General features: G+C 50.7%; 1 protein-coding gene across 4 annotated transcripts in view; it reads right to left on the reverse strand.

The window, feature by feature from the left end:
- Nucleotides 1-26,446, reverse strand: part of LOC129381705 (uncharacterized) — a 110,149-nt gene that overhangs the window by 62,625 nt on the left and 21,078 nt on the right. For 3 of the 4 annotated variants that reach the window (XM_055064762.1, XM_055064766.1, XM_072285267.1), the window contains exon 2: nucleotides 20,093-20,207. The exons of the other annotated variant lie outside the window; for it this stretch is intronic. Coding sequence is in view for 1 of the 3 variants with exons in the window: in XM_055064766.1 (XP_054920741.1) it covers nucleotides 20,093-20,160 (68 nt within the window). In the remaining 2 variants the exon portion in view is untranslated. The remainder of the gene's footprint in view (nucleotides 1-20,092; nucleotides 20,208-26,446) is intronic. 4 annotated transcript variants of the gene reach the window in all.

A 26,446-nucleotide genomic window follows, 5' to 3' on the forward strand; every position in this document is an offset into this window, starting at 1 on the left:
TGACTTCTCCTGCGGGGGTCAACGTCAGGCACCTTGCGCACAAAGGGCCTTCTACCAGGATTCGTCGAAAAGAGGGTTGACTTCTCCTGCGGGGGTCAACGTCAGGCACCTTGCGCACAAAGGGCCTTCTACCAGGATTCGTCGAAAAGAGGGTTGACTTCTCCTGCGGGGGTCAACGTCAGGCACCTTGCGCACAAAGGGCCTTCTACCAGGATTCGTCGAAATGAGGGTTGACTTCTCCTGCGAGGGTCAACGTCAGGCACCTTGCGCACAAAGGGCCTTCTACCAGGATTCGTCGAAATGAGGGTTGACTTCTCCTGCGAGGGTCAACGTCAGGCACCTTGCGCACAAAGGGCCTTCTACCTGGATTCGTCGAAAAGAGGGTTGACTTCTCCTGCGAGGGTCAACCTCAGGCACCTTGCGCACAAAGGGCCTTCTACCAGGATTCGTCGAAAAGAGGGTTGACTTCTACTGCGAGGGTCAACGTCAGGCACCTTGCGCACAAAGGGCCTTCTACCAGGATTCGTCGAAAAGAGGGTTGACTTTTCCTGCGGGGGTCAACGTCAGGCACCTTGCGCACAAAGGGCCTTCTACCAGGATTCGTCGAAAAGAGGGTTGACTTCTCCTGCGGGGGTCAACGTCAGGCACCTTGCGCACAAAGGGCCTTCTACCAGGATTGGTCGAAAAGAGGGTTGACTTCTCGTGCGAGGGTCAACATCAGGCACCTTGCGCACAAAGGGCCTTCTACGTGGATTCGTCGAAAAGAGGGTTGACTTCTCCTGCGGGGGTCAACGTCAGGCACCATGCGCACAAAGGGCCTTCTACCAGGATTCGTCGAAAAGAGGGTTGACTTCTCCTGCGGGGGTCAACGTCAGGCACCTTGCGCACAAAGGGCCTTCTACCAGGATTCGTCGAAAAGAGGGTTGACTTCTCCTGCGGGGGTCAACGTCAGCACCTTGCGCACAAAGGGCCTTCTACCAGGGTTCGTCGAAAAGAGGGTTGACTTCTCCTGCGGGGGTCAACGTCAGGCACCTTGCCCACAAAGGGCCTTCTACCAGGATTCGTCGAAAAGAGGGTTGACTTCTCCTGCGGGGGTCAAAGTCAGGCACCTTGCGCACAAAGGGCCTTCTACCAGGATTCGTCGAAAAGAGGGTTGACTTCTCCTGCGGGGGTCAACGTCAGGCACCTTGCGCACAAAGGGCCTTCTACCAGGATTCGTCGAAAAGAGGGTTGACTTCTCCTGCGAGGGTCAACGTCAGGCACCTTGCGCACAAAGGGCCTTCTACCTGGATTCGTCGAAAAGAGGGTTGACTTCTCCTGCGGGGGTCAACGTCAGGCACCATGCGCACAAAGGGCCTTCTACCAGGATTCGTCGAAAAGAGGGTTGACTTCTCCTGCGGGGGTCAACTTCAGGCACCTTGCGCACAAAGGGCCTTCTACCAGGATTCGTCGAAAAGAGGGTTGACTTCTCCTGCGGGGGTCAACGTCAGGCACCTTGCGCACAAAGGGCCTTCTACCAGGATTGGTCGAAAAGAGGGTTGACTTCTCCTGCGAGGGTCAACATCAGGCACCTTGCGCACAAAGGGCCTTCTACCAGGATTCGTCGAAAAGAGGGTTGACTTTTCCTGCGGGGGTCAACGTCAGGCACCTTGCGCACAAAGGGCCTTCTACCAGGATTCGTCGAAAAGAGGGTTGACTTCTCCTGCGGGGGTCAACGTCAGGCACCTTGCGCACAAAGGGCCTTCTACCAGGATTGGTCGAAAAGAGGGTTGACTTCTGCGAGGGTCAACATCAGGCACCTTGCGCACAAAGGGCCTTCTACCTGGATTCGTCGAAAAGAGGGTTGACTTCTCCTGCGGGGGTCAACGTCAGGCACCATGCGCACAAAGGGCCTTCTACCAGGATTCGTCGAAAAGAGGGTTGACTTCTCCTGCGGGGGTCAACGTCAGGCACCTTGCGCACAAAGGGCCTTCTACCAGGATTCGTCGAAAAGAGGGTTGACTTCTCCTGCGGGGGTCAACGTCAGCACCTTGCGCACAAAGGGCCTTCTACCAGGGTTCGTCGAAAAGAGGGTTGACTTCTCCTGCGGGGGTCAACGTCAGGCACCTTGCCCACAAAGGGCCTTCTACCAGGATTCGTCGAAAAGAGGGTTGACTTCTCCTGCGGGGGTCAACGTCAGGCACCTTGCGCACAAAGGGCCTTCTACCAGGATTCGTCGAAAAGAGGGTTGACTTCTCCTGCGGGGGTCAACGTCAGGCACCTTGCGCACAAAGGGCCTTCTACCAGGATTCGTCGAAAAGAGGGTTGACTTCTCCTGCGAGGGTCAACGTCAGGCACCTTGCGCACAAAGGGCCTTCTACCTGGATTCGTCGAAAAGAGGGTTGACTTCTCCTGCGAGGGTCAACGTCAGGCACCTTGCGCACAAAGGGCCTTCTACCAGGATTCGTCGAAAAGAGGGTTGACTTCTCCTGCGAGGGTCAACGTCAGGCACCTTGCGCACAAAGGGCCTTCTACCAGGATTCGACGAAAAGAGGGTTGACTTCTCCTGCGGGGGTCAACGTCAGCACCTTGCGCACAAAGGGCCTTCTACCAGGGTTCGTCGAAAAGAGGGTTGACTTCTCCTGCGGGGGTCAACGTCAGGCACCTTGCGCACAAAGGGCCTTCTACCAGGATTCGTCGAAAAGAGGGTTGACTACTCCTGCGGGGGTCAACGTCAGGCACCTTGCGCACAAAGGGCCTTCTACCAGGATTCGTCGAAAAGAGGGTTGACTTCTCCTGCGGGGGTCAACGTCAGGCACCTTGCGCACAAAGGGCCTTCTACCAGGATTCGTCGAAAAGAGGGTTGACTTCTCCTGCGAGGGTCAACGTCAGGCACCTTGCGCACAAAGGGCCTTCTACCTGGATTCGTCGAAAAGAGGGTTGACTTCTCCTGCGAGGGTCAACGTCAGGCACCTTGCGCACAAAGGGCCTTCTACCAGGATTCGTCGAAAAGAGGGTTGACTTCTCCTGCGAGGGTCAACGTCAGGCACCTTGCGCACAAAGGGCCTTCTACCAGGATTCGACGAAAAGAGGGTTGACTTTTCCTGCGGGGGTCAACGTCAGGCACCTTGCGCACAAAGGGCCTTCTACCAGGATTCGTCGAAAAGAGGGTTGACTTCTCCTGCGGGGGTCAACGTCAGGCACCTTGCGCACAAAGGGCCTTCTACCAGGATTCGTCGAAAAGAGGGTTGACTTCTCCTGCGAGGGTCAACATCAGGCACCTTGCGCACAAAGGGCCTTCTACTTGGATTCGTCGAAAAGAGGGTTGACTTTTCCTGCGGGGGTCAACGTCAGGCACCTTGCGCACAAAGGGCCTTCTACCAGGATTCGTCGAAAAGAGGGTTGACTTCTCCTGCGGGGGTCAACGTCAGGCACCTTGCGCACAAAGGGCCTTCTACCAGGATTGGTCGAAAAGAGGGTTGACTTCTCCTGCGAGAGTCAACATCAGGCACCTTGCGCACAAAGGGCCTTCTACCAGGATTCGTCGAAAAGAGGGTTGACTTTTCCTGCGGGGGTCAACGTCAGGCACCTTGCGCACAAAGGGCCTTCTACCAGGATTCGTCGAAAAGAGGGTTGACTTCTCCTGCGGGGGTCAACGTCAGGCACCTTGCGCACAAAGGGCCTTCTACCAGGATTGGTCGAAAAGAGGGTTGACTTCTCCTGCGAGGGTCAACATCAGGCACCTTGCGCACAAAGGGCCTTCTACCTGGATTCGTCGAAAAGAGGGTTGACTTCTCCTGCGGGGGTCAACGTCAGGCACCATGCGCACAAAGGGCCTTCTACAAGGATTCGTCGAAAAGAGGGTTGACTTCTCCTGCGGGGGTCAACGTCAGGCACCTTGCGCACAAAGGGCCTTCTACCAGGATTCGTCGAAAAGAGGGTTGACTTCTCCTGCGGGGGTCAACGTCAGCACCTTGCGCACAAAGGGCCTTCTACCAGGGTTCGTCGAAAAGAGGGTTGACTTCTCCTGCGGGGGTCAACGTCAGGCACCTTGCCCACAAAGGGCCTTCTACCAGGATTCGTCGAAAAGAGGGTTGACTTCTCCTGCGGGGGTCAACGTCAGGCACCTTGCGCACAAAGGGCCTTCTTCCAGGATTCGTCGAAAAGAGGGTTGACTTCTCCTGCGGGGGTCAACGTCAGGCACCTTGCGCACAAAGGGCCTTCTACCAGGATTCGTCGAAAAGAGGGTTGACTTCTCCTGCGAGGGTCAACGTCAGGCACCTTGCGCACAAAGGGCCTTCTACCTGGATTCGTCGAAAAGAGGGTTGACTTCTCCTGCGAGGGTCAACGTCAGGCACCTTGCGCACAAAGGGCCTTCTACCAGGATTCGTCGAAAAGAGGGTTGACTTCTCCTGCGAGGGTCAACGTCAGGCACCTTGCGCACAAAGGGCCTTCTACCAGGATTCGACGAAAAGAGGGTTGACTTTTCCTGCGGGGGTCAACGTCAGGCACCTTGCGCACAAAGGGCCTTCTACCAGGATTCGTCGAAAAGAGGGTTGACTTCTCCTGTGGGGGTCAACGTCAGGCACCTTGCGCACAAAGGGCCTTCTACCAGGATTCGTCGAAAAGAGGGTTGACTTCTCCTGCGAGGGTCAACATCAGGCACCTTGCGCACAAAGGGCCTTCTACTTGGATTCGTCGAAAAGAGGGTTGACTTTTCCTGCGGGGGTCAACGTCAGGCACCTTGCGCACAAAGGGCCTTCTACCAGGATTCGTCGAAAAGAGGGTTGACTTCTCCTGCGGGGGTCAACATCAGGCACCTTGCGCACAAAGGGCCTTCTACCTGGATTCGTCGAAAAGAGGGTTGACTTCTCCTGCGGGGGTCAACGTCAGGCACCATGCGCACAAAGGGCCTTCTACCAGGATTCGTCGAAAAGAGGGTTGACTTCTCCTGCGGGGGTCAACGTCAGGCACCTTGCGCACAAAGGGCCTTCTACCAGGATTCGTCGAAAAGAGGGTTGACTTCTCCTGCGGGGGTCAACGTCAGGCACCTTGCGCACAAAGGGCCTTCTACCAGGATTCGTCGAAAAGAGGGTTGACTTCTCCTGCGGGGGTCAACGTCAGGCACCTTGCGCACAAAGGGCCTTCTACCAGGATTCGTCGAAATGAGGGTTGACTTCTCCTGCGAGGGTCAACGTCAGGCACCTTGCGCACAAAGGGCCTTCTACCAGGATTCGTCGAAATGAGGGTTGACTTCTCCTGCGAGGGTCAACGTCAGGCACCTTGCGCACAAAGGGCCTTCTACCTGGATTCGTCGAAAAGAGGGTTGACCTTTCCTGCGGGGGTCAACGTCAGGCACCTTGCGCACAAAGGGCCTTCTACCAGGATTCGTCGAAAAGAGGGTTGACTTCTCCTGCGGGGGTCAACGTCAGGCACCTTCCGCACAAAGGGCCTTCTACCAGGATTGGTCGAAAAGAGGGTTGACTTCTCCTGCGAGGGTCAACATCAGGCACCTTGCGCACAAAGGGCCTTCTACCTGGATTCGTCGAAAAGAGGGTTGACTTCTCCTGCGGGGGTCAACGTCAGGCACCATGCGCACAAAGGGCCTTCTACCAGGATTCGTCGAAAAGAGGGTTGACTTCTCCTGCGGGGGTCAACGTCAGGCACCTTGCGCACAAAGGGCCTTCTACCAGGATTCGTCGAAAAGAGGGTTGACTTCTCCTGCGGGGGTCAACGTCAGCACCTTGCGCACAAAGGGCCTTCTACCAGGGTTCGTCGAAAAGAGGGTTGACTTCTCCTGCGGGGGTCAACGTCAGGCACCTTGCGCACAAAGGGCCTTCTACCAGGATTCGTCGAAAAGAGGGTTGACTTCTCCTGCGGGGGTCAACATCAGGCACCTTGCGCACAAAGGGCCTTCTACCAGGATTCGTCGAAAAGAGGGTTGAGTTCTCCTGCGGGGGTCAACGTCAGGCACCTTGCGCACAAAGGGCCTTCTACCAGGATTCGTCGAAAAGAGGGTTGACTTCTCCTGCGAGGGTCAACGTCAGGCACCTTGCGCACAAAGGGCCTTCTACCTGGATTCGTCGAAAAGAGGGTTGACTTCTCCTGCGAGGGTCAACGTCAGGCACCTTGCGCACAAAGGGCCTTCTACCAGGATTCGTCGAAAAGAGGGTTGACTTCTCCTGCGAGGGTCAACGTCAGGCACCTTGCGCACAAAGGGCCTTCTACCAGGATTCGACGAAAAGAGGGTTGACTTTTCCTGCGGGGGTCAACGTCAGGCACCTTGCGCGCAAAGGGCCTTCTACTTGGATTCGTCGAAAAGAGGGTTGACTTTTCCTGCGGGGGTCAACGTCAGGCACCTTGCGCACAAAGGGCTTTCTACCAGGATTCGTCGAAAAGAGGGTTGACTTCTCCTGCGGGGGTCAACGTCAGGCACCTTGCGCACAAAGGGCCTTCTACCAGAATTCGTTGAAAAGAGGGTTGACTTCTCCTGCGGGGGTCAACGTCAGGCACCTTGCGCACAAAGGGCCTTCTACCAGGATTCGTCGAAAAGAGGGTTGACTTCTCCTGCGGGGGTCAACGTCAGGCACCTTGCGCACAAAGGGCCTTCTACCAGGATTCGTCGAAATGAGGGTTGACTTCTCCTGCGAGGGTCAACGTCAGGCACCTTGCGCACAAAGGGCCTTCTACCAGGATTCGTCGAAATGAGGGTTGACTTCTCCTGCGAGGGTCAACGTCAGGCACCTTGCGCACAAAGGGCCTTCTACCTGGATTCGTCGAAAAGAGGGTTGACTTCTCCTGCGGGGGTCAACGTCAGGCACCTTGCGCACAAAGGGCCTTCTACCAGGATTCGTCGAAAAGAGGGTTGACTTCTCCTGCGGGGGTCAACGTCAGGCACCTTGCGCACAAAGGGCCTTCTACCAGGATTGGTCGAAAAGAGGGTTGACTTCTGCGAGGGTCAACGTCAGGCACCTTGCGCACAAAGGGCCTTCTACCAGGATTCGTCGAAATGAGGGTTGACTTCTCCTGTGAGGGTCAACGTCAGGCACCTTGCGCACAAAGGGCCTTCTACCAGGATTTGTCGAAAAGAGGGTTGACTTCTCCTGCGAGGGTCAACGTCAGGCACCTTGCGCACAAAGGGCCTTCTACCTGGATTCGTCGAAAAGAGGGTTGACTTCTCCTGCGAGGGTCAACGTCAGGCACCTTGCGCACAAAGGGCCTTCTACCAGGATTCGTCGAAAAGAGGGTTGACTTCTCCTGCGGGGGTCAACGTCAGGCACCTTGCGCACAAAGGGCCTTTTACCAGGATTCGTCGAAAAGAGGGTTGACTTCTCCTGCGGGGGTCAACGTCAGGCACCTTGCGCAGAAAGGGTCTTCTACCAGGATTCGACGAAAAGAGGGTTGACTTCTCCTGCGAGGGTCAACATCAGGCACCTTGCGCACAAAGGGCCTTCTACTTGGATTCGTCGAAAAGAGGGTTGACTTTTCCTGCGGGGGTCAACGTCAGGCACCTTGCGCACAAAGGGCCTTCTACCAGGATTCGTCGAAAAGAGGGTTGACTTCTCCTGCGGGGGTCAACGTCAGGCACCTTGCGCACAAAGGGCCTTCTACCAGGATTCGTCGAAAAGAGGGTTGACTTCTCCTGCGGGGGTCAACGTCAGGCACCTTGCGCACAAAGGGCCTTCTACCAGGATTCGTCGAAATGAGGGTTGACTTCTCCTGCGAGGGTCAACGTCAGGCACCTTGCACACAAAGCGCCTTATACCAGGATTCGTCGAAATGAGGGTTGACTTCTCCTGTGAGGGTCAACGTCAGGCACCTTGCGCACAAAGGGCCTTCTACCAGGATTTGTCGAAAAGAGGGTTGACCTCCTGCGATGGTCAACGTCAGGCACCTTGCGCACAAAGGGCCTTCTACTTGGATTCGTCGAAAAGAGGGTTGACTTTTCGTGCGGGGGTCAACGTCAGGCACCTTGCGCACAAAGGGCCTTCTACCAGGATTCGTCGAAAAGAGGGTTGACTTCTCCTGCGGGGGTCAACGTCAGGCACCTTGCGCACAAAGGGCCTTTTACCAGGATTCGTCGAAAAGAGGGTTGACTTCTCCTGCGGGGGTCAACGTCAGGCACCTTGCGCAGAAAGGGTCTTCTACCAGGATTCGACGAAAAGAGGGTTGACTTCTCCTGTGGGGGTCAACGTCAGGCACCTTGCGCACAAAGGGCCTTCTACCAGGATTCGTCGAAAAGAGGGTTGACTTCTCCTGCGGGGGTCAACGTCAGGCACCTTGCGCACAAAGGGCCTTCTACCAGAATTCGTTGAAAAGAGGGTTGACTTCTCCTGCGGGGGTCAACGTCAGGCACCTTGCGCACAAAGGGCCTTCTACCAGGGTTCGTCGAAAAGAGGGTTGACTTCTCCTGCGGGGGTCAACGTCAGGCACCTTGCGCACAAAGGGCCTTCTACCAGGATTCGTCGAAATGAGGGTTGACTTCTCCTGCGAGGGTCAACGTCAGGCACCTTGCGCACAAAGGGCCTTCTACCAGGATTCGTCGAAATGAGGGTTGACTTCTCCTGCGAGGGTCAACGTCAGGCACCTTGCGCACAAAGGGCCTTCTACCAGGATTCGTCGAAAAGAGGGTTGACTTCTCCTGCGGGGGTCAACGTCAGGCACCTTGCGCACAAAGGGCCTTCTACCAGGATTCGTCGAAAAGAGGGTTGACTTCTCCTGCGGGGGTCAACGTCAGGCACCTTGCGCACAAAGGGCCTTCTACCAGGATTCGTCGAAAAGAGGGTTGACTTCTCCTGCGGGGGTCAACGTCAGGCACCTTGCGCACAAAGGGCCTTCTACCAGGATTCGTCGAAAAGAGGGTTGACTTCTCCTGCTAGGGTCAACGTCAGGCACCTTGCGCACAAAGGGGCTTCTACCAGGATTCGTCGAAAAGGGGGTTGACTTCTCCTATGAGGGTCAACGTCAGGCACCTTGCGCACAAAGGGCCTTCAACCAGGATTCGTCGAAAAGAGGGTTGACTTCTCCTGTGAGGGTCAACGTCAGGCACCTTGCGCACAAAGGGCCTTCTACCAGGATTCGTCGAAAAGAGGGTTGACTTCTCCTGCGGGGGTCAACGTCAGGCACCTTGCGCACAAAGAGCCTTCTACCAGGATTCGTCGAAAAGAGGGTTGACTTCTCCTGCGGGGGTCAACGTCAGGCACCTTGCGCACAAAGGGCCTTCTACCAGGATTCGTCGAAAAGAGGGTTGACTTCTCCTGCGGGGGTCAACGTCAGGCACCTTGCGCACAAAGGGCCTTCTACCAGGATTCGTCGAAATGAGGGTTGACTTCTCCTGCGAGGGTCAACGTCAGGCACCTTGCGCACAAAGGGCCTTCTACCAGGATTCGTCGAAATGAGGGTTGACTTCTCCTGCGAGGGTCAACGTCAGGCACCTTGCGCACAAAGGGCCTTCTACCAGGATTTGTCGAAAAGAGGGTTGACTTCTCCTGCGAGGGTCAACGTCAGGCACCTTGCGCACAAAGGGCCTTCTACCTGGATTCGTCGAAAAGAGGGTTGACTTCTCCTGCGAGGGTCAACGTCAGGCACCTTGCGCACAAAGGGCCTTCTACCAGGATTTGTCGAAAAGAGGGTTGACTTCTCCTGCGAGGGTCAACGTCAGGCACCTTGCGCACAAAGGGCCTTCTACCTGGATTCGTCGAAAAGAGGGTTGACTTCTCCTGCGAGGGTCAACGTCAGGCACCTTGCGCACAAAGGGCCTTCTACCAGGATTCGTCGAAAAGAGGGTTGACTTTTCCTGCGGGGGTCAACGTCAGGCACCTTGCGCACAAAGGGCCTTCTACCAGGATTCGTCGAAAAGAGGGTTGACTTATGCGGGGGTCAACGTCAGGCACCTTGCGCACAAAGGGCCTTCTACCAGGATTCGTCGAAAAGAGGGTTGACTTCTCCTGTGAGGGTCAACGTCAGGCACCTTGCGCACAAAGGGCCTTCTACCAGGATTCGTCGAAAAGAGGGTTGACTTCTCCTGTGAGGGTCAACGTCAGGCACCTTGCGCACAAAGGGCCTTCTACCAGGATTCGTCGAAAAGAGGGTTGACTTCTCCTGCGGGGGTCAACGTCAGGCACCTTGCGCACAAAGGGCCTTCTACCAGGATTCGTCGAAAAGAGGGTTGACTTCTCCTGCGAGGGTCAACGTCAGGCACCTTGCGCACAAAGGGCCTTCTACCTGGATTCGTCGAAAAGAGGGTTGACTTTTCCTGCGAGGGTCAACGTCAGGCACCTTGCGCACAAAGGGCCTTCTACCAGGATTCGTCGAAATGAGGGTTGACTTCTCCTTTCCTTGCTCGGTAATGCAGGAGGAGGGGCCGTCTCTCTGTGCCTGTCACGTGACATCGACAGAAGCAAGATCCCGCCCACACTTGTAGAGAGCCTACTTAAGGGGCTCCGAAATGTACTTTTATATACTTCATGCTTTTCTTATTTTATTTCAACTACCTTTGAATAAACCGTGCAAGTTTCGCACTAGCAAATCGTCGCGCCCTTGCTCGGTCGCCATGGTCTATCAGATGCCTGCAGCCCGCCGACAACGCCACGCTACCCAATAAGTAATGTCGGTCGAGCTTCGATAGGCAGGCGCCGCTACTTCTCGGGAGGAGTACGGTACGCTACCCTGGAGTACGCAACACCTACTTTGCTGATCAGCGCTCCGGGGTTATAAAAACCCGTTCATCACTGGTACTGTTATTCGGTGAACATATAAACATACCTTCCCATGTATAAATATATAGATATATATATATATATATATATGTATATATATAGGAAGTAACGACGGAACTTTACAGGGGCTATGGTCAAGCGACAATATAAAATGTAGCTGACTGTCGAAGCTGATCAATGAGAAGAAAGCCAACGGTATTCGACATTTTACCGTGGCAATAAATGCGGAAGCATTAAAAAACTAGCTGCAACATGAGATAATTGAGAAGAAAAATCGGCATAGTGGAGGGACAGATTCATGCAGTGAAGGATGAGCAGGGTAGTGTCATCAACAATTTCGATGACATAGTAAGAGCAGCAGAAGAATGATATACTAACATACACAGTACCCAGAGCAGCAAGCAACTCTCATTGTAGGTAATGATGCAAACCATACAGAGGCTCCTCCAATACCTTTCGATGAAGATAGAAAAATTTTGCAGGACATGGTCCCCTAGTGGAAGGTGAAGAATGAATAACAGTCGATTTATTCAAGAATGGTGGAAATAAAATGCTTGTAAAGCTTGCGGCCCTTTATACGCAATGCCTCACAATTTCTAGTATATACACCAGACAGCTCGAAGAAGGCTGATATCATACTAAATCGGAAGGCTTTACATAATTGATGTATTATCGGCCCATTAGCTAGCCTTCTGTTTTGCGTAAAATACTTACAAATGTAATATTTAATCGAATCTTGGCAACACTTTACTTCTATCAACGAAGAGAACTGGCTTGCATCCGGAAGGGATACTCTACGATGGATCACGTCTCTGTCATTATTCAGGTCATTGAAAAATCTGCGCAGCACAATTAGTCTTTCTATATGGTTGTCATAGATTAGCAGACGGCATTAGGTATAGCAGAGATACCAGCAGTCATGGAGGCATTGCAGCTTGTTTAGAATATTAACGCATCTTCACAGCCTACACGTCGGTTCAACATGGTTAGTTTCTATGGTTTTGTGACGTCGTGTGACACGAAGGATAACTAGGCGTGCTCCGAAAAACTAGCGTTTCTGCATGCACTCATTGGCCATATGTTGCCATTGTGCCATCCAAACATCTTCATCATCCCCAGAAGGTACTTGCAATGTTTGCTGCTAAAGCGGTGCGAGTGAAACGGAAATACTCTTCAATCGACATACGCAGGAGATTTCGCTTGAGCTTCCTTTTCTGCTTGATTGAGGTGTGATGTCTGCAACCATGGTGGCGGCGTTCCTCAGCAAGCCAGCATGCAGTGCAAAATAATTTGCACGTATCAAAAAGAGGATGCAGTCTTAATTGTGAATAAAGTGTAGCTCGCTCCCTTGCACTCAGAAAACGTGTGAGTTAAACTAACTTGCACTTTTACTCAATTTTGAGGGTGTAATTTATTTTACGATAGACACAAAGCTCCACTTTCGAGTCACCTCAGGCCAGCGAAGTGGGATGGCTAATAGCTTCCAGGGTGGTGTTTACTCGGCTCAGCAGCATTTTCAAGTGTCAAGTCGCTCTATAATGATGCCCCCGTATATTTATTGAATGCTGTCTGAGGAGACGAAGACGAAATGTCTCCGAGCCAGGACCCTATTTCTCTAGCTCAGCAGTTTTCTCCTTATTTCTGCGTACATACTTGGAGAGCCGGCATGGTTCGTGGCGCGGATGTAAGTTGACGTCCCCGTGCCTCTGCCGGGAATGGCGACTTCAGCGGTGGCTGCTTCTAAGAAGCGGACAGGCCACCAAAGCGACACCGACGGCGATGACACTAGCTTCTACTCGCTCAACATTGAGGACTTATCAGATGTCGCCTTCAAACTTGTGCGGAGCCGCAAGGTGAAATGAAGGCACACCACCAGGGCATCCATGTCTTCGAGGACGCCAATGGTAGACCGACTCAGAATACCACAGTCAGTACGATTCTGTTCGCACCAGAGCTCGCTACCAACAAGCTGAGGTGTCTCAAGAGACAATCGGTATCGCTGCAACTTGAAGCGGTGGCGCAGAATCAGGTGACAGACGTTAGAGACAACAGACGAAAAAATGTGTTGGCTTTCGACGTAACACATGAGACTGCGCTGACAAATTTGGCTAAAGTTACAAACCTAGGTGGCGCTAAGCTCCGCTCGTACATCCCCCATAACAGTGCTTCCACTACTGGTGTCATCTACGACGTGGACGTCTCCATCTCCAGCGCTGAATGGCCTATTCTAGTGCAGCCTGCAGTTGATGGCGTCGCTATAATACATGTGTATCGCCTCGACACATCCCGCTGCGTGAAAGTTGTTCTCAACGGTGAGACTCTCCCTTCGCTTGTCAAGGTTGGCCACAATAGACACCCTGTGCGACCATTCATCCCAAGGCCACTGCAATGCTGAAATTGTATGAGGCTGGGACACGTGAGCGCCGTGTGCGAGAACACGAGAATTTGCTGACGTTGCAGCGAGCAACGATCCTCAAATGCCCAAATTGCATTGGGTCCCATGATATTTTCTCGAAGGACTGCCTCAAAATGAAGAAGGAAAAGGCGATCTTGAAGCAGATAGTGAGAGACCATTCGTCTCGTCATGAAGCTGTTGCAGCTGTTAGAAAGCGACGCTCGCGACGCAGTCGGACTTCAAAGCACGGTGATGCTGTGAAGAGCAAGCCCCATCCGAAAACACCTCGTCCTCTGACCCCTAGGCTTGGCGCAATTGAACCTAAATCTGACAAGGTCATGGCGGAGAACAATACACCTTGGTCCGCACTACTAAAGCAGCAGCGAAAGCCAGAACAACAGCGGAAGTCACAACTCAAGCCACGGCCAAAGCCACAGTTTGTAGCAAAGCCGATGACACAGCCGGAGGCGTTGCCACAGCCGATTCCATAGCCGGAACCGGAGCTACGTCAAGTGATACAGCTGCGCACGGCTGTGTAGCACCCAGAGTGGGTTCCTGTTAAATTGCCCGAAGAAGACCGGCAAGTGGTTATGCTGCTCCGGTCTCCTGATGAATACTTTTCGAATACTCTTAACTAACCTGCACACTCCATCAGCGCGAAGTGTAATGCACGTGCTTGATGCTCTCAATTCAGTACTTGCAACTCTTGAGTAAGCATCATAGCTCGTCCGCATCATTCTATTCACACTGAAGTCAGAACGGCTGAGGCTTAGCTTAACAATATACTGCCACGCACTGCAACGTTCTGCGGAGACCCAACGGCTTCTTGGTCTTCTCTGGTGCCTTCAACGTGGATCACCAGCTATGAAGCACCAAGATTAGCTTCAGAGACCAGAACGACGGCAGCCTAACGTATCGGCGGAGCACTTGGTTTGCTGCGTGCACAGACAGTATTCCCTATGTCCCGCTTTCCACTTCCTGTTCCCCCTTTCCCTTCCCCAGTGTAGGGTAGCGATCCGGACGCTCGTCTGGTTGACCTCCCGGCCTTTCGACCCTTTGCTATCTCTCGCTTCTCTCTCTCTCTCTCTCTCTCTTTCTCTCTCTCTCTCTATCTCTCTCTCTGAGGAGATTCATGGCACCGCTAGAATCATTCATACCCTTTCTATGCTTCACCTTTCGGAATAAACTGCAACAAAGTATTTGGACAACTGTCTTGTCTAGCGCAGCTTTGGCTTAATCATTCTTGTAAAAAACAATTTCCAATTGTCTCCAAATATAAGACTGAATTTTCTTTATATGGAATGGAAAGAGCTTGTGCCTTAGTTAAGCTTGCCATCTGATCACAGCGCCCTGCAAAATAGAATATTATTCGGATTGCACATATAGTGCAAGGGCCGATTTGCTAGATATAAAAACGCCGGAAGCTGCGCACAAAGGTTGAGCTTTGTGCTTTTACGTTCCTTTAACGATCCTTCTTGTTGAAACGTTCGCTCATTTGGCATTCCTCGTTCGACTACTCTTCACTTGTTCATTTTCTTATTTTTTTTTCGAGTGTCCTACGTACTTAATTTTTCTTTATGCAAAGCTTTTTTCTTTGCCAAACAATCGCGGTTTCGTGACCGCGGCAGCAGCCTGGCTGTTCCCTTTACAAATAGGTGGACCAATCACAACGCCTCCAGATGGCGCTCGCTTCTGCGCATCCGCGGAGTGCACTGTAAAGGTATGCACAACTATCTGTACCCAAAAATGCGTGGATACAGAATGGAGAAAGAGGTTGAGAAAGTTGGCAACGAAGTAACGGGTAGTTTAAAGCGTAAACAGACGAGCGGGAGTCATGAGAAAGACAGACAGAAACATTTAAAAATATAATAACGAGGATTTACGTGCCAAAACCACTTTCGGATTAATAGGCACTCCGTAATTAGGGACTCTGGAAATTGAGGCCACCTGTATTTCCTGAACGTGCACCAAAATCTAAATACACGGGTGTTGTTGCATTTCGGCACGATCAAAATACGGCAGTCATGGCCGGGATTCGATCCCGCGACCTGACGCCTAGCAGCTCAACACCATAGCCACTAATCAACCCTGCGGCTAAAGAGAGAAGCAGAGACACCGAATTTGCTGTAAAGAATGAAAAAAAAACACCAGGGACATTTACCAGAACTGCAAGAAGGAAATTTGGAAGAGCGGTTGGACAACACAAAGGGGAGTGGCTTGCTATATTTGAGGCTCGAGCTGGTTGCCTAGGAACAAAAACATACCGGAACAAATATTCGCAACAATATGAGGCATGGTAATGCTGCAGCCTAATTTCAGAAACCACTCGACACCTCCTAATAATATGCGAAACGATTCAGTGAGACCCGGAGATAACATAAACCTTCCAGAAGCGCTTGAATTTAAAGTGGCTGGAAGCTTCAACCACTCATAAATCAAAATACGCAAGGGACGTTGGTGGAAGAAAAGCAGAAAAAAAATGATACGATCTGATTCGTTAAACGTCTACGTAGCCATGCAAGGCAGAGAGAGAAGCGTTAAAAAGAAATTTTTTTTTTTTTTGAGATTTATACAGAAACACTGGAATTAAAGCACGTACAGTACACCTGTTTAGAGGAAGCAGGCTAGGTGGCTGTCTCCAAGCCGTATTATAGCGGATGCCAATACCACATCATAATTGAAGTCCGTTATATAGACGAGGCAAAGTTATAATACATCATTAATAACATGTACCAGCCAAGCTGACTGGTAAAGCTAGTGTGACTGGTACAACGAAGAACGGGTGCATTCTTCAAATAATCAAACCACAGAGCTCAAGATAACCACTGCAAGAATTTTATTCGCATGCATTTTTCAGGGCATTGCAGTAAACCATCACCATTAAAGTCCGTCAATTAGCGGCAGCAATGTTTGATGTGATAATTAGTTACATACAACAGTTAAGCCGACTCGTGCAGCTGTTATTCCACTATGACCATCGCGTTTTTCCGGGCACAGTCTTGAGCGGCCTCAATTGAGCCAATGTGCACCAATTTTAACAGTTTCGTTTGTGCAGTGAAGCGCACTAAAGCTATTGCGAACGTTGCCAGCTATGCTAGAGAATATTAAGGTGACACTTCCCTCAACTTCACTATTAAGAACTACTATAAATATCCTTACTACTATTTCTTCAAAGAAGGATATCTCGCTATCTTATTCAATGCCGGACGCATGCAAATTTATTTTAACCATGGCTAGAGGATTGCGACGAATGCGTTCTTCGAATAAAACCGCACAGCTGGCGGACAGCATTCCTCGAGATAACCACTGTAAGAACTTTATTCGCAGGCATTTGTCGACCGTAGTCAGAATAAGATTAGCCCAATTTGTTTGTCAAGAAGTTCGCACCCCGCTAGAGCAGCTGAGGCCCAGACCGCACGTTCTTCTGCGAAGGCACACGACACGTCTTGGCGCCAGGGTGACATCCAGAGAGGTCGCTCCTCCCGGGTGAACATCCGGCTACACCGATGCCGATGCCACCGTCACGTGTGACGGTGCTTCATGACGTGCTCGACCAATTTCGTGGCGCACGCTGCCGTGTTAAGGAGACCCTTCGACGGCTTCTCAGGGCTGTGAACCGACGTGGTATGCATACATGTGCTGCCTTCGGCTATCTTTGGTACGAAATTTTTCGCCGCACAAGCTGCACTCAACGGACGGTTCGCGGTGGATACCTAAATGCCTCGTGAGCTTCGAAGCCGACACAAACAGTTTGCCACACTCCGAGCAGCTGTGGTTTTTCCCGAGCGAGTGGTTAGCGGCGTGCTTTTGAAAGGCCTCCGTGTCCGTGAAACCAAACCGACACACGTGGCACTCTTGGATTCCGTTGCTAGCCTGGTTCTCTCGCTGCTGCCCCGATGCTTCTCTGGTTTCGCCGGGAACTCTGCGAGAGAAGAGGTTGGGAGAGCACTTCGTTAGTTAAACTTTTCTGTAAAGAGCCCTAATTTGGTATGGTGGAGTTGGTTGCAGGAGAAACCTACTCAGACGGTAGGTTTCTCCTGCAACCAACTCCTCTCGAGTGCTACCACCTTTGCAACGGACATTTTCATTTTACAATGCCGACGCTTTCCGATGATGGATTTGGCGCCTAGAACAATCGCCCTGTTCGCCGAAACTGAAGAATCTAGAATGTTTCCACACCGCGTTTTCGCTTGGAGCCAACGAGCCGTGTTAAATGATGCTAAAAATCAATGAGGTGAAAGAAACCCTGTAAGCTGTTCACTGTGTGTGCAGCACGACAGCAGAAATTGCGAAGCCCCGTAATTTACCCTATTCTCTGTTGCTTTGACGGTGATGAAAGAGGGCCGTGCGCACATCGGCCAGCCACAATACTGACTCTTTATGATGTGAACCTGTGCGCACAATAATTGGTTAGGGACGTGAAAACGCATTGATCGTCGAATTGTGTGTCATGGTAAAGCGCGTCGGCTATTTATGCAGGTGCATGACTCATGGAAGGGTGCACTCAAATCGTAGGTGCTGGCGTGCCTTCCAGAATTTGTGTCACGCATGTGGTCAGCGCGCACACACACACGCACACACACACACAAACACACACGCACACAGACACACAGACACACACACTATATATATATATATATATATATATGGTTATGGGGCTGATGGGGTGGAAAACGTCACCCGGAAAAGGCATGAACTAGCAATACACAGTGTGTGCGCTTCAATACAGTGCTATCTCATCTTTTTGTACTTGCGATTTGAGAGTATACCTTGAGCGAGTTCTGCAACTTTCCTTTGCCACCAATAACTCGGCCTCGCGCTCTCCCCGCGAAAGAGCGGCCACTAAAGCCAGCTTGGAGGAAATGCATAGGCAGTGTTTTTCGGAAGTCTGGCGAAAATTGCGGGCACGTAGCGTCCTCAACATCAACAAAATTTTTGAGAAACAGATGTAGCGGCAACGCGGACGCGGGGAAACAGGTTATGTGTTCCCTTCGTTTCGCTAATTCGGTAAAACAATAAATGATCGGTTTAATGAGAGCAGTTATGCTGCTACTGACAGTGAAAGTTCTAGCTATTGGCGTCGTGATCTCTACGCAACCTAAAATCACAAAAAAAAATCCTTCTCATAAATCATGCCACACTAGATACTGTCACGTTTTTGGTAGGAAACAAACGTTGCTCCTGATGAGCAAGAAACTGCATCCGCATGAAACGTCAGCTGTTTCCATCTTCTCGCGTCTGCGTTTAATAATTACTGTGGTGTTTACGTGCCAAAACGGCGATGTGATTATGGGCCACGCTGAAGTAGGGGAATCCAGATTAATTTTGACAACCTGGAGTTCCTGGCCCTGTACACAGCGCACGGGCGTTTTTCTATTACGCCTCCCTCTAAGTGTGGCTGCCCACACCGGTAGTCGAACCCGAGACCTCGCGCTTAGCGGGGGATACCAAAGCCGGCAGTAGAAGATATCTGCATTACCGAAATTTCCGAAAAAGACCACCTGTCTTTTTTAAATCACATAATTAAAACGATCACTTACGTCACATAGCATAGCTTTATTTATTAAGCTCGGTCACCCCTAAAGGCAAAGATTTGCACGAGAAATCAAAATGTAGTTATGGCTTATTAAGCAAAACCTTCTAATTAACTTGTTAATTATTTGACGGCACTTATTTCTGTGCACGAATTTTATCCGGTGAGTTATCAAGGCGAATCCACGTCAAGCGAATTTTCAGACAGTCACCATATCCGAGATAACGATTTGCGAAATAGGCGATGAAATACATTTTCGTCCCAGTTACGTTTGTGCTTTATTGACTAACAATCTTCCTTAGAAAAGTAAACGGAACAGGAGTGCGTTTTTACTGCAAGTTTGACGCTCCATACCTTGAATGCAGTGCTATATGTCATGTGTCATCACGTATTATAACGATCATCTTGCCGTTTTATGTAAAAAAATAACCTGAAAGTGAGAGCCCTTTCTTAAATACAGATAAATTTCTATCTGTTATCGCACCCAGAACAGCGTAGGCAAATTGGTGCTTATGAGCGCGAACATCTTGTCGACCCGCGTAGATGCGCGTGTGTGAGGTGGAAAAGAAAGTCTGGGCCTTCTATTTAAGCAAATATGCATAAAACACCAGCGACCTTTTCTAAACCTATATGAAAGTAAGCTTTCACGATGGTGCTATGAGAAATCTTCTGCAAAGCTTCTAGCAGCACAACAATTACGCAACTGCTTGACAAAATCAGCAGGACACGAACACCCCGACCACACGACACGCAGATGACATTGTAACCGAAATTGGCCAATTTTACTACACGCCTTTCCCGCGATCAGACAAATGTAATATCGCTCGCCGTGGAGGCCTAGTTTATTTGGGGCTCCGTTGCTAACCCAGAGATGGCGTGATCAAATACTGGCTGCTGCGTGCGCATTTCCATGGGGCCTGATTAAAACGCGTGTTCCGTGGGGTTCACGTTAAGAAACTCTGCTGGTCAAAGGTGATCCGGAATCCGCCATGACGACGTGCGTGATAATCACACCGTGCCTTTGGAAAGTAAACGCGCCGAATGTACCTGAACTTTACGTTTAGCATTGCCCTACCCGCAGGACTGACCCACCATAATTTGCTATAGATTTACCGGGTAAAGGCATAAAACCCTAAGGTGTAGAATGCTTCGTTTTATTAAAGGAACACATTCTAGAGCCGGTGCTTCATTTGTAGAGGATATTCGGTAGGGCGTGTTCGTTGACCGAGTAATTTAGTAGGCGCTAGAGCCGGTATACCGGCCCATGTGCTTTGGATATGTGCAACCCAACTCCCCACTGTAAATATACGCCAAGACAGCAGCAGGAGCAGCAGCCACTATAAGCAAAGTGCAAAAGAGCTCGTCTAGAAATTTTCACCGGAAAAGAACGTAAATGTTTGTCAAGCTGCACGTAACAGCGTGTCCAGGTTTGACATTATTCAAAGTAAATGTTCAATGGAAGCTCACCCGCTTTGGTCCAGATCAGTGGCTGCACTACTTGTACCCTCGGCGATGTTGCAGCTGCCGCCCGACATCGTCAAGTAGGGTCGAGCTGTTTCTTTCCCGGCCGTCGTCGCCCGTCCTGTACGGACAGTGGAGCGGGTGACTTCCTAGGGCACGGTAATGCAGGTGCAGTCCAATTTCACGCTATCTACGACGGCGTGCCAAGGCGAATTCCTCCACTTTCTGCCCAGACTAGCACCTGATGTCGAGACATGGCATTGCGCATGCGCGTCCTTTCTAACTCTCATTCCTAACTATACAAGTCTCTTGCTTTATCAGAACGTGATAAAAGGCAGTTTGGCACGTGTTCACAGATCCCGTCATATCGATATCACGACTTGTACACCCACATTCCATAGTGCCCGAGCGTAGCATGCAGTGGAGTCTTGTAACTTCTACCAAACCACACGCAACTGATGAAAGAATAAGAGTCCTCCTGGGCCAGTTTTTGTCACATAATAAACATATAAATTCAACGCACAGGTTCGAATGAAAGTGAAACGAAGCACTACGAAAGTGGTTAATATAACTATATAACTAACCGCGATCCAGCAAGCCGTAGTGGAGGACTCTACAAATTTCGACCACCTGGGGTTCTTTTTAACGTCCACCTAAATCTAAGTAGATGTGTGATTTTGCCCCCAACGAACAGCGAACGCCGTGGTCGGAATTCGATCCCGCGACCTCGTGCAGCAACCACGGCGCGTAACATTTATGCTTGTCCACCACAAAGGTTACAGCATTATTTTTTAGCAAATTGTTTGTTTATTCACCGCACCACTCACAAGCTATGCCGAAATACAAACTCCGAATCAGGCTGATACCAAGTGAGAGACGTCGCAGTCACCTCATGATGACGAAGGTGCTGTAAAATACTTGTCGAGAGGAGAATGGCTGTTACACGTGTATGCACAGAACGGCACCACGCGTATCATTCAATGTTTAAGTTATCTGCACCTCTTGTGTCCCGAGAACAGAAGGTCATTCTGCAGGATTTGCCATGAACAGGCAGACAACCAGTGGTTAAACCCATGAAAATAATGTATATCATAGCATCTGTTCACTGCAATCTACTTCTATATTAACAGATCAGCGCCCCCTATAGGTACTTGTGAGCCTAAATACATATTAATTTGATTTGATATACAAAGGGAGCTGCGTTCAATTGGACTGCGACTGCTACTCAAATTTGCACTGTACAGTCGCCCTACACGCAAGCTGAGGCACGCAATGGTTAGCGTTCAAAGACTAGCTCGCAAAAGAGAAGTTCCCGGGTGCGTTGTGCAGGATTCCTTGCGCTGATTTTGAACACGTGTATATAGGTGAAACGGGCAGTATAAAAAAAAACAGAACAGCACATCTATGGTGGCAGCATCAAGCATATGGCAACAAACGCGTTGGTTGAACACTCAGTGTGCACGGGCCGTGGTATCGACTGGGATAGCACAACAATAATTTCAAAAGAAAAGAACTAGGCGGCAAGGCTTTAACTGAATCCATTCATATACGGACTACGGCACAAACGCTCAATAGCAACTCAGGCAATCTGCCCCCGATATGCACAATATGCTCACGTCACATTATGAAGCGTACATAAGCAAACTTCACATCAATCCCTTCATGCTGAAGGAGGCTTCCTTATTGGGCTGAAATGCCTGTTATCGCGATAGCAAATACATGGATACTCCAAGCGCATTTCCGGCGTCGGTGTCGCCGTCGCCGTGAGGTCCCATATAAAGTCCGAGGGAGATAATACCGTCGGCGTGCCCCCTACGCTGTATGCGCGAGTGAAAGCGTACGAGGGGAGCAGACGATTGCGGCTCAACATCGCCCGCCAAAGAACAGACGAAAGCGGGCAGCCGCCGTCGTGCGCGAGGCACCCAGTGTTGCGACACACTGGAGAAAGGGGAGGGAGAGGGAGGTGGGCTGCGTTATACTCCGGCTGCAATGGCGCATCTCTCGGCTTCACGTGGTCGCAGGCCGTATCTAGAGCCTTATCGCCCTTGGGGGCAGCGTCTAGGTGTGTCTGTGGCTCGTAGCCTTGTGCTTGCTCTGTGTTCTCGGAGCTCACTTTTCGTCACTTCGCCCGCCGCTGCTGCCACGTTTCCTGCAGCCAGCGTTTTACAGTGAGTTTCAGCGTTCATCGATTGTAGCATTTCGGCGTGCCTAGTCGGGCCATAAAGATGCCACCATCTCTTTATTGAATACTCCCTCAGGAGCTTCGTGGCACCGCTATCAAATCGTTCATATCCTTTCTGTGCTTCATTTTTCGCAATAAACTGCCCAAAGTATTTTGGGAACTGTGTCGTCTCGCGGAGCATTAGCTTAATGTTTATTTCAATGAACAGTTTCCAATTCTCTCAAACGTATCAGACTGAATTTTCTCTTAATGGAATGGATAGAATTTGTGTCTTGGTTCAGCTAACCATCTGATGATACTGTCCTCCGAAATTGAAAATTAGTTGGATTGCTCAAATCGTGCAAGCGCCCATTTGCTGGATAAAAAAAAATTATGGAAGTGCTGCCAGAAGGATGAGCTTTGTTTTTTAATGCCCCTCAAAAGCCGTTCCCAAATTCGAGGGGTCTACGTGCCAGAACCAAGATCTGATTACCAGCCACGGCATACTTCCAGCACAATTTTCACCACCAAGGATTTTTAGAGTGCAGCTCAGTCTACATACTACACAAGCCTTTTTGCGTTCCGCCTTCTTCTCAAAGCTGTAGCCTTGATCGACATAGCACCAGCGTAATCCAGCTCCGAAACGCTGCAGTTGCTGGACTGGTGCAGTGCCTGAAGACGGCGTGGCAATAACAGGTGGGTGTGACATGTTGTAGTGACGCTGCACGTGAGGCAGCTGCTGCTGCACAGCAGAACGAATGCGTTGACCGCCTGGGATTCATTAATGTAAACCTGATGCACGGGACAAGGGTGTTTTTACAATGAAGCTGTATACCTCTAGCCTCCAAGGAAATTTTCCTGTAGTAAGCAAAAAACTCTCCATACATGCGCTGATCCTGGAGACAGCGCAATACTGGTCCAACCCGGGGTGGCGGTGAAGCAGGTGTTAAGCCCTCCCCATACGTGGGCCTAATCGAAATATTGTGCAATATCAGCCCGACCCGCGTCGGAGGTGAAGCAGGCGTTAAGCACTCCCGATACATGGCCCGATTTCGAATATAGTGCATGCCATGCCGGGCCGACCAGCAACGAAGGTTAAGTAGGAATGTCGCACTCCCCATACGTGGGCTGGCCCCGAAGACAGTGCAATACCGGCCCGACCCGTGGCGGACGTGAAACAGGTGGTAAGCCCTCCCCGTACGTTGGCCGATACCAAATATAGTGCAATGCTGGTCCAACCCGCAGTGGAGGGGAAGCAGGCGTTAAGCACTCCCCCTACGAGGTCCCATCCCGAAGACAGTGCAACTCTAAGCCGACAAGCGGCGGAGAGAAAGAGAGAGGAGAGGAGAAACGCAGGGAGAATAAACAAAGGCGAAGATCTGGTTTACCACCCTAGGCTGGGTAAACAGGGGAGGTACAGTGATAACAAAGTAGAGATAAAGAAAGAAGGGAGCATAGACTTACATTCAAAGTCTGTCACTGTCGCCGCATAGTGTCGCCGCATATCACAGTGGCACTTGCAGCACTATGAACACCTCTTCGTCTACAGCCGCTTGTCCAATTCTGTTGCCGTTAAATACTGCAAAAGTGCCCTCGTCGCGCTCCGCTGCGGTGGCTTGTGATGGCGGCATATTAAAATAAGTTCCTCATTTAGAGGTCTTTGGTCGAAGCGTGCTATTGCGATTGCGAGCGATCGTCTCCGAAAATTGTAGTGAGGGCAGTCACAGAGATGGTGTTGAAGTGTCCCCTTGTTACCACAGTTATCAAACGAGGCGTCGTCGACCCATCCGATTCGGAAAGCGAAAGACTTGGTAAAGGCCACCCCTAGCCATATTCGACAAAGCAGGGTAGCTTGGCGACAGCAGAGTCCAGCTGGAATGCAAAGACGTACGTAGAGGGGAGTGTAGGTTCTGCACCCGGTTGTTTTGAAAACTTCCTGCGCTCCACAAGAAAAACGTGATACCACAGCTGAGCAGCTTTTAGCGGTATCTGTCCTTAATAATAGTATCGGCTCCTCTTCGTCGTCCTGAAGAGCCTACCAAGCAGCGTTATCGGCGTGTTCGTTCCCTATGACGCAGCAGTGACTTGGAAGCCACTGAAATGTCGCGTGATGTCCTTTAGTGAAGGTATGGATTAGTTCTCTAATCTCGAATACCAGCTGTTAGTGTGGTCCACGCCGCAGGGATGATAGCAACGGCTGCAGTGCTGCATTCGAGTCACTGAATATTGAACATCTTCGAGGTTGTTCGTTTCTGACAGGACGAATTGCAGTGCGAACAGCTGCAAGATCGGCAGCCATCGGTGTCGTTGGGTGACATGTCTTGAAACTGATGGCGGTGACTTTCGCTGGGAAAACTACGGCTCCAGAGGAACGCTGGAGAGCTGCCGATCCGTCAGTATAAATATGTACGTTGTCGGCGTACCTCTCGTGCAAAAGGAGCAGAGTTAGTTGTTTAAGAGCAGGTGATGACAGCTCAGATTTTTTCCTCATTCCTTGTACGGTGAGGTGCACAGCAGGTTGAGCCAAACACCATGGACGAATTCATAGCTTAGTTGCGGGGGTAAAGCCTGATGGAAGCCAGGTGTGATAATCTGAAATCGTAGTACAAAATGATGTCTGTGGCCTTTCTGACGCTATTGTTGCCAGATGGTGGGAACGGGCATAGGCAAAGTGCCTAATGTGCACGATCAACACTTCCACCCCAATGTGTTTGTATGGGTTGGTGCCGGGTGATCACAACAGTCGCTACTGTCGATGTGCATTTAGAGAAACCCTGAGAGCCGGAGCTTTAATAGCCTTTAGAGTACGAAGACTTGTCTGGCAAGTGTTGGTCAGTACGGGCAAATTGTATCTCAAGAAGCCCAGAAAAAGTACCCTATACAATTCCAACATTGCATGCACTGACATTGCCCAACTCTTTCCGCCCAGAAACTTGAAAAGCTGGGAGATTGCTGTCAGACGCTGTTTCAAGTAGGTCACGTGCGGGCTGCATGCGAGATCTCTATCAATGATTATGCCAAGAACTCTGTGCATCTTCTCATGAGAAATTATGTGGCCATTTATTGAGATGGCGTTGGGTGTCAATGGTTGGCGAGTGAATGCCATCAGTGCAGAGTTGTCTGACAAGATTTCAAGACCTGGGTTGCGGAGTTATATAGCTGTCAGAGTATCAGCTTTTTGAAGTCTTGCACCTATCTGAGGACGTGTGACACCTGATGTCCATATACATATGTCGTCCGCGTACATTGATATCTTGATCGCTGCTGGCAGATGATCAACGAGACCAAGGAGTGTGAGGTTGAATATGGTAGGGCTTATTACACCGCCTTGAGGAACACTTCGGTAGGTGTCGTGTCGTACGGTTTGACCATCGCCGGTACAGGCAAATGATCTCATAAAAAGGTAATCGGAAATCCATTGGAAAACTCGACCACCCAGGCCAACCATCTCAAAAGCACCGAGGATAGCCTCGTGAGATATGTTATCACATGCCCCCTTGACAGGGACTGCCAATACCACATAATCATTAAAGTCTATTACATATACGAAGCTCAGTTGTAATTCATCATTAATACCATGCACCAGCCAAGCCGACTGGGAAAGCTGGTGCGGCTGGTAAAGCGAAGAACGGGTGCGTTCTTCAAAGAAACCAACCACAGAGCTGCCATACAGTGTTGCTCGAGATAACCACTGTAAGAATTTTATTCGCAGGCATTCTTCACGGGATGCCAATTAGGCATCATCACCATTAAAGTCAATAATTTGCCGAAGCAATGTTTTATTTGATCATTTGTTACATTAACCAGCTAAGCCGACGTGTGGAGCTGGTGTTCCGCTATCACCATGACGTTTTTCCAGGCAGAGTCTTGAGCTTCCGCTATTGAACAAATGTGTACCATTTTTTAACAACTTTTTTACAATGGAGGGCACTAAAACTATTGATAACGTTACAGGCAGGGCTCAAGAATATCAAGGCGGCAGATATCTCGCTACCTTGTTCAATCCAGGAGGCATATAAACCTATTTTAACCATGGCTACAGGATTGCGAAGAACAGGTGCGTGCTTCGAAAAAATCCACAGAGCTGGCGTACAGCTGGCGTACAGCCGTAGTCAGAAAGAATAAGATCAGCCCCCTTTGGTTTGTCAAGAAGTCAGCGCACAGCTAGAACAGTTGAGGCCCAGATCGCAAGTTTTTCT

The sequence above is a fragment of the Dermacentor andersoni genome, chromosome 11 (genome assembly GCF_023375885.2).
Source record: "Dermacentor andersoni chromosome 11, qqDerAnde1_hic_scaffold, whole genome shotgun sequence".
Lineage (NCBI taxonomy): Eukaryota > Metazoa > Arthropoda > Arachnida > Ixodida > Ixodidae > Dermacentor > Dermacentor andersoni.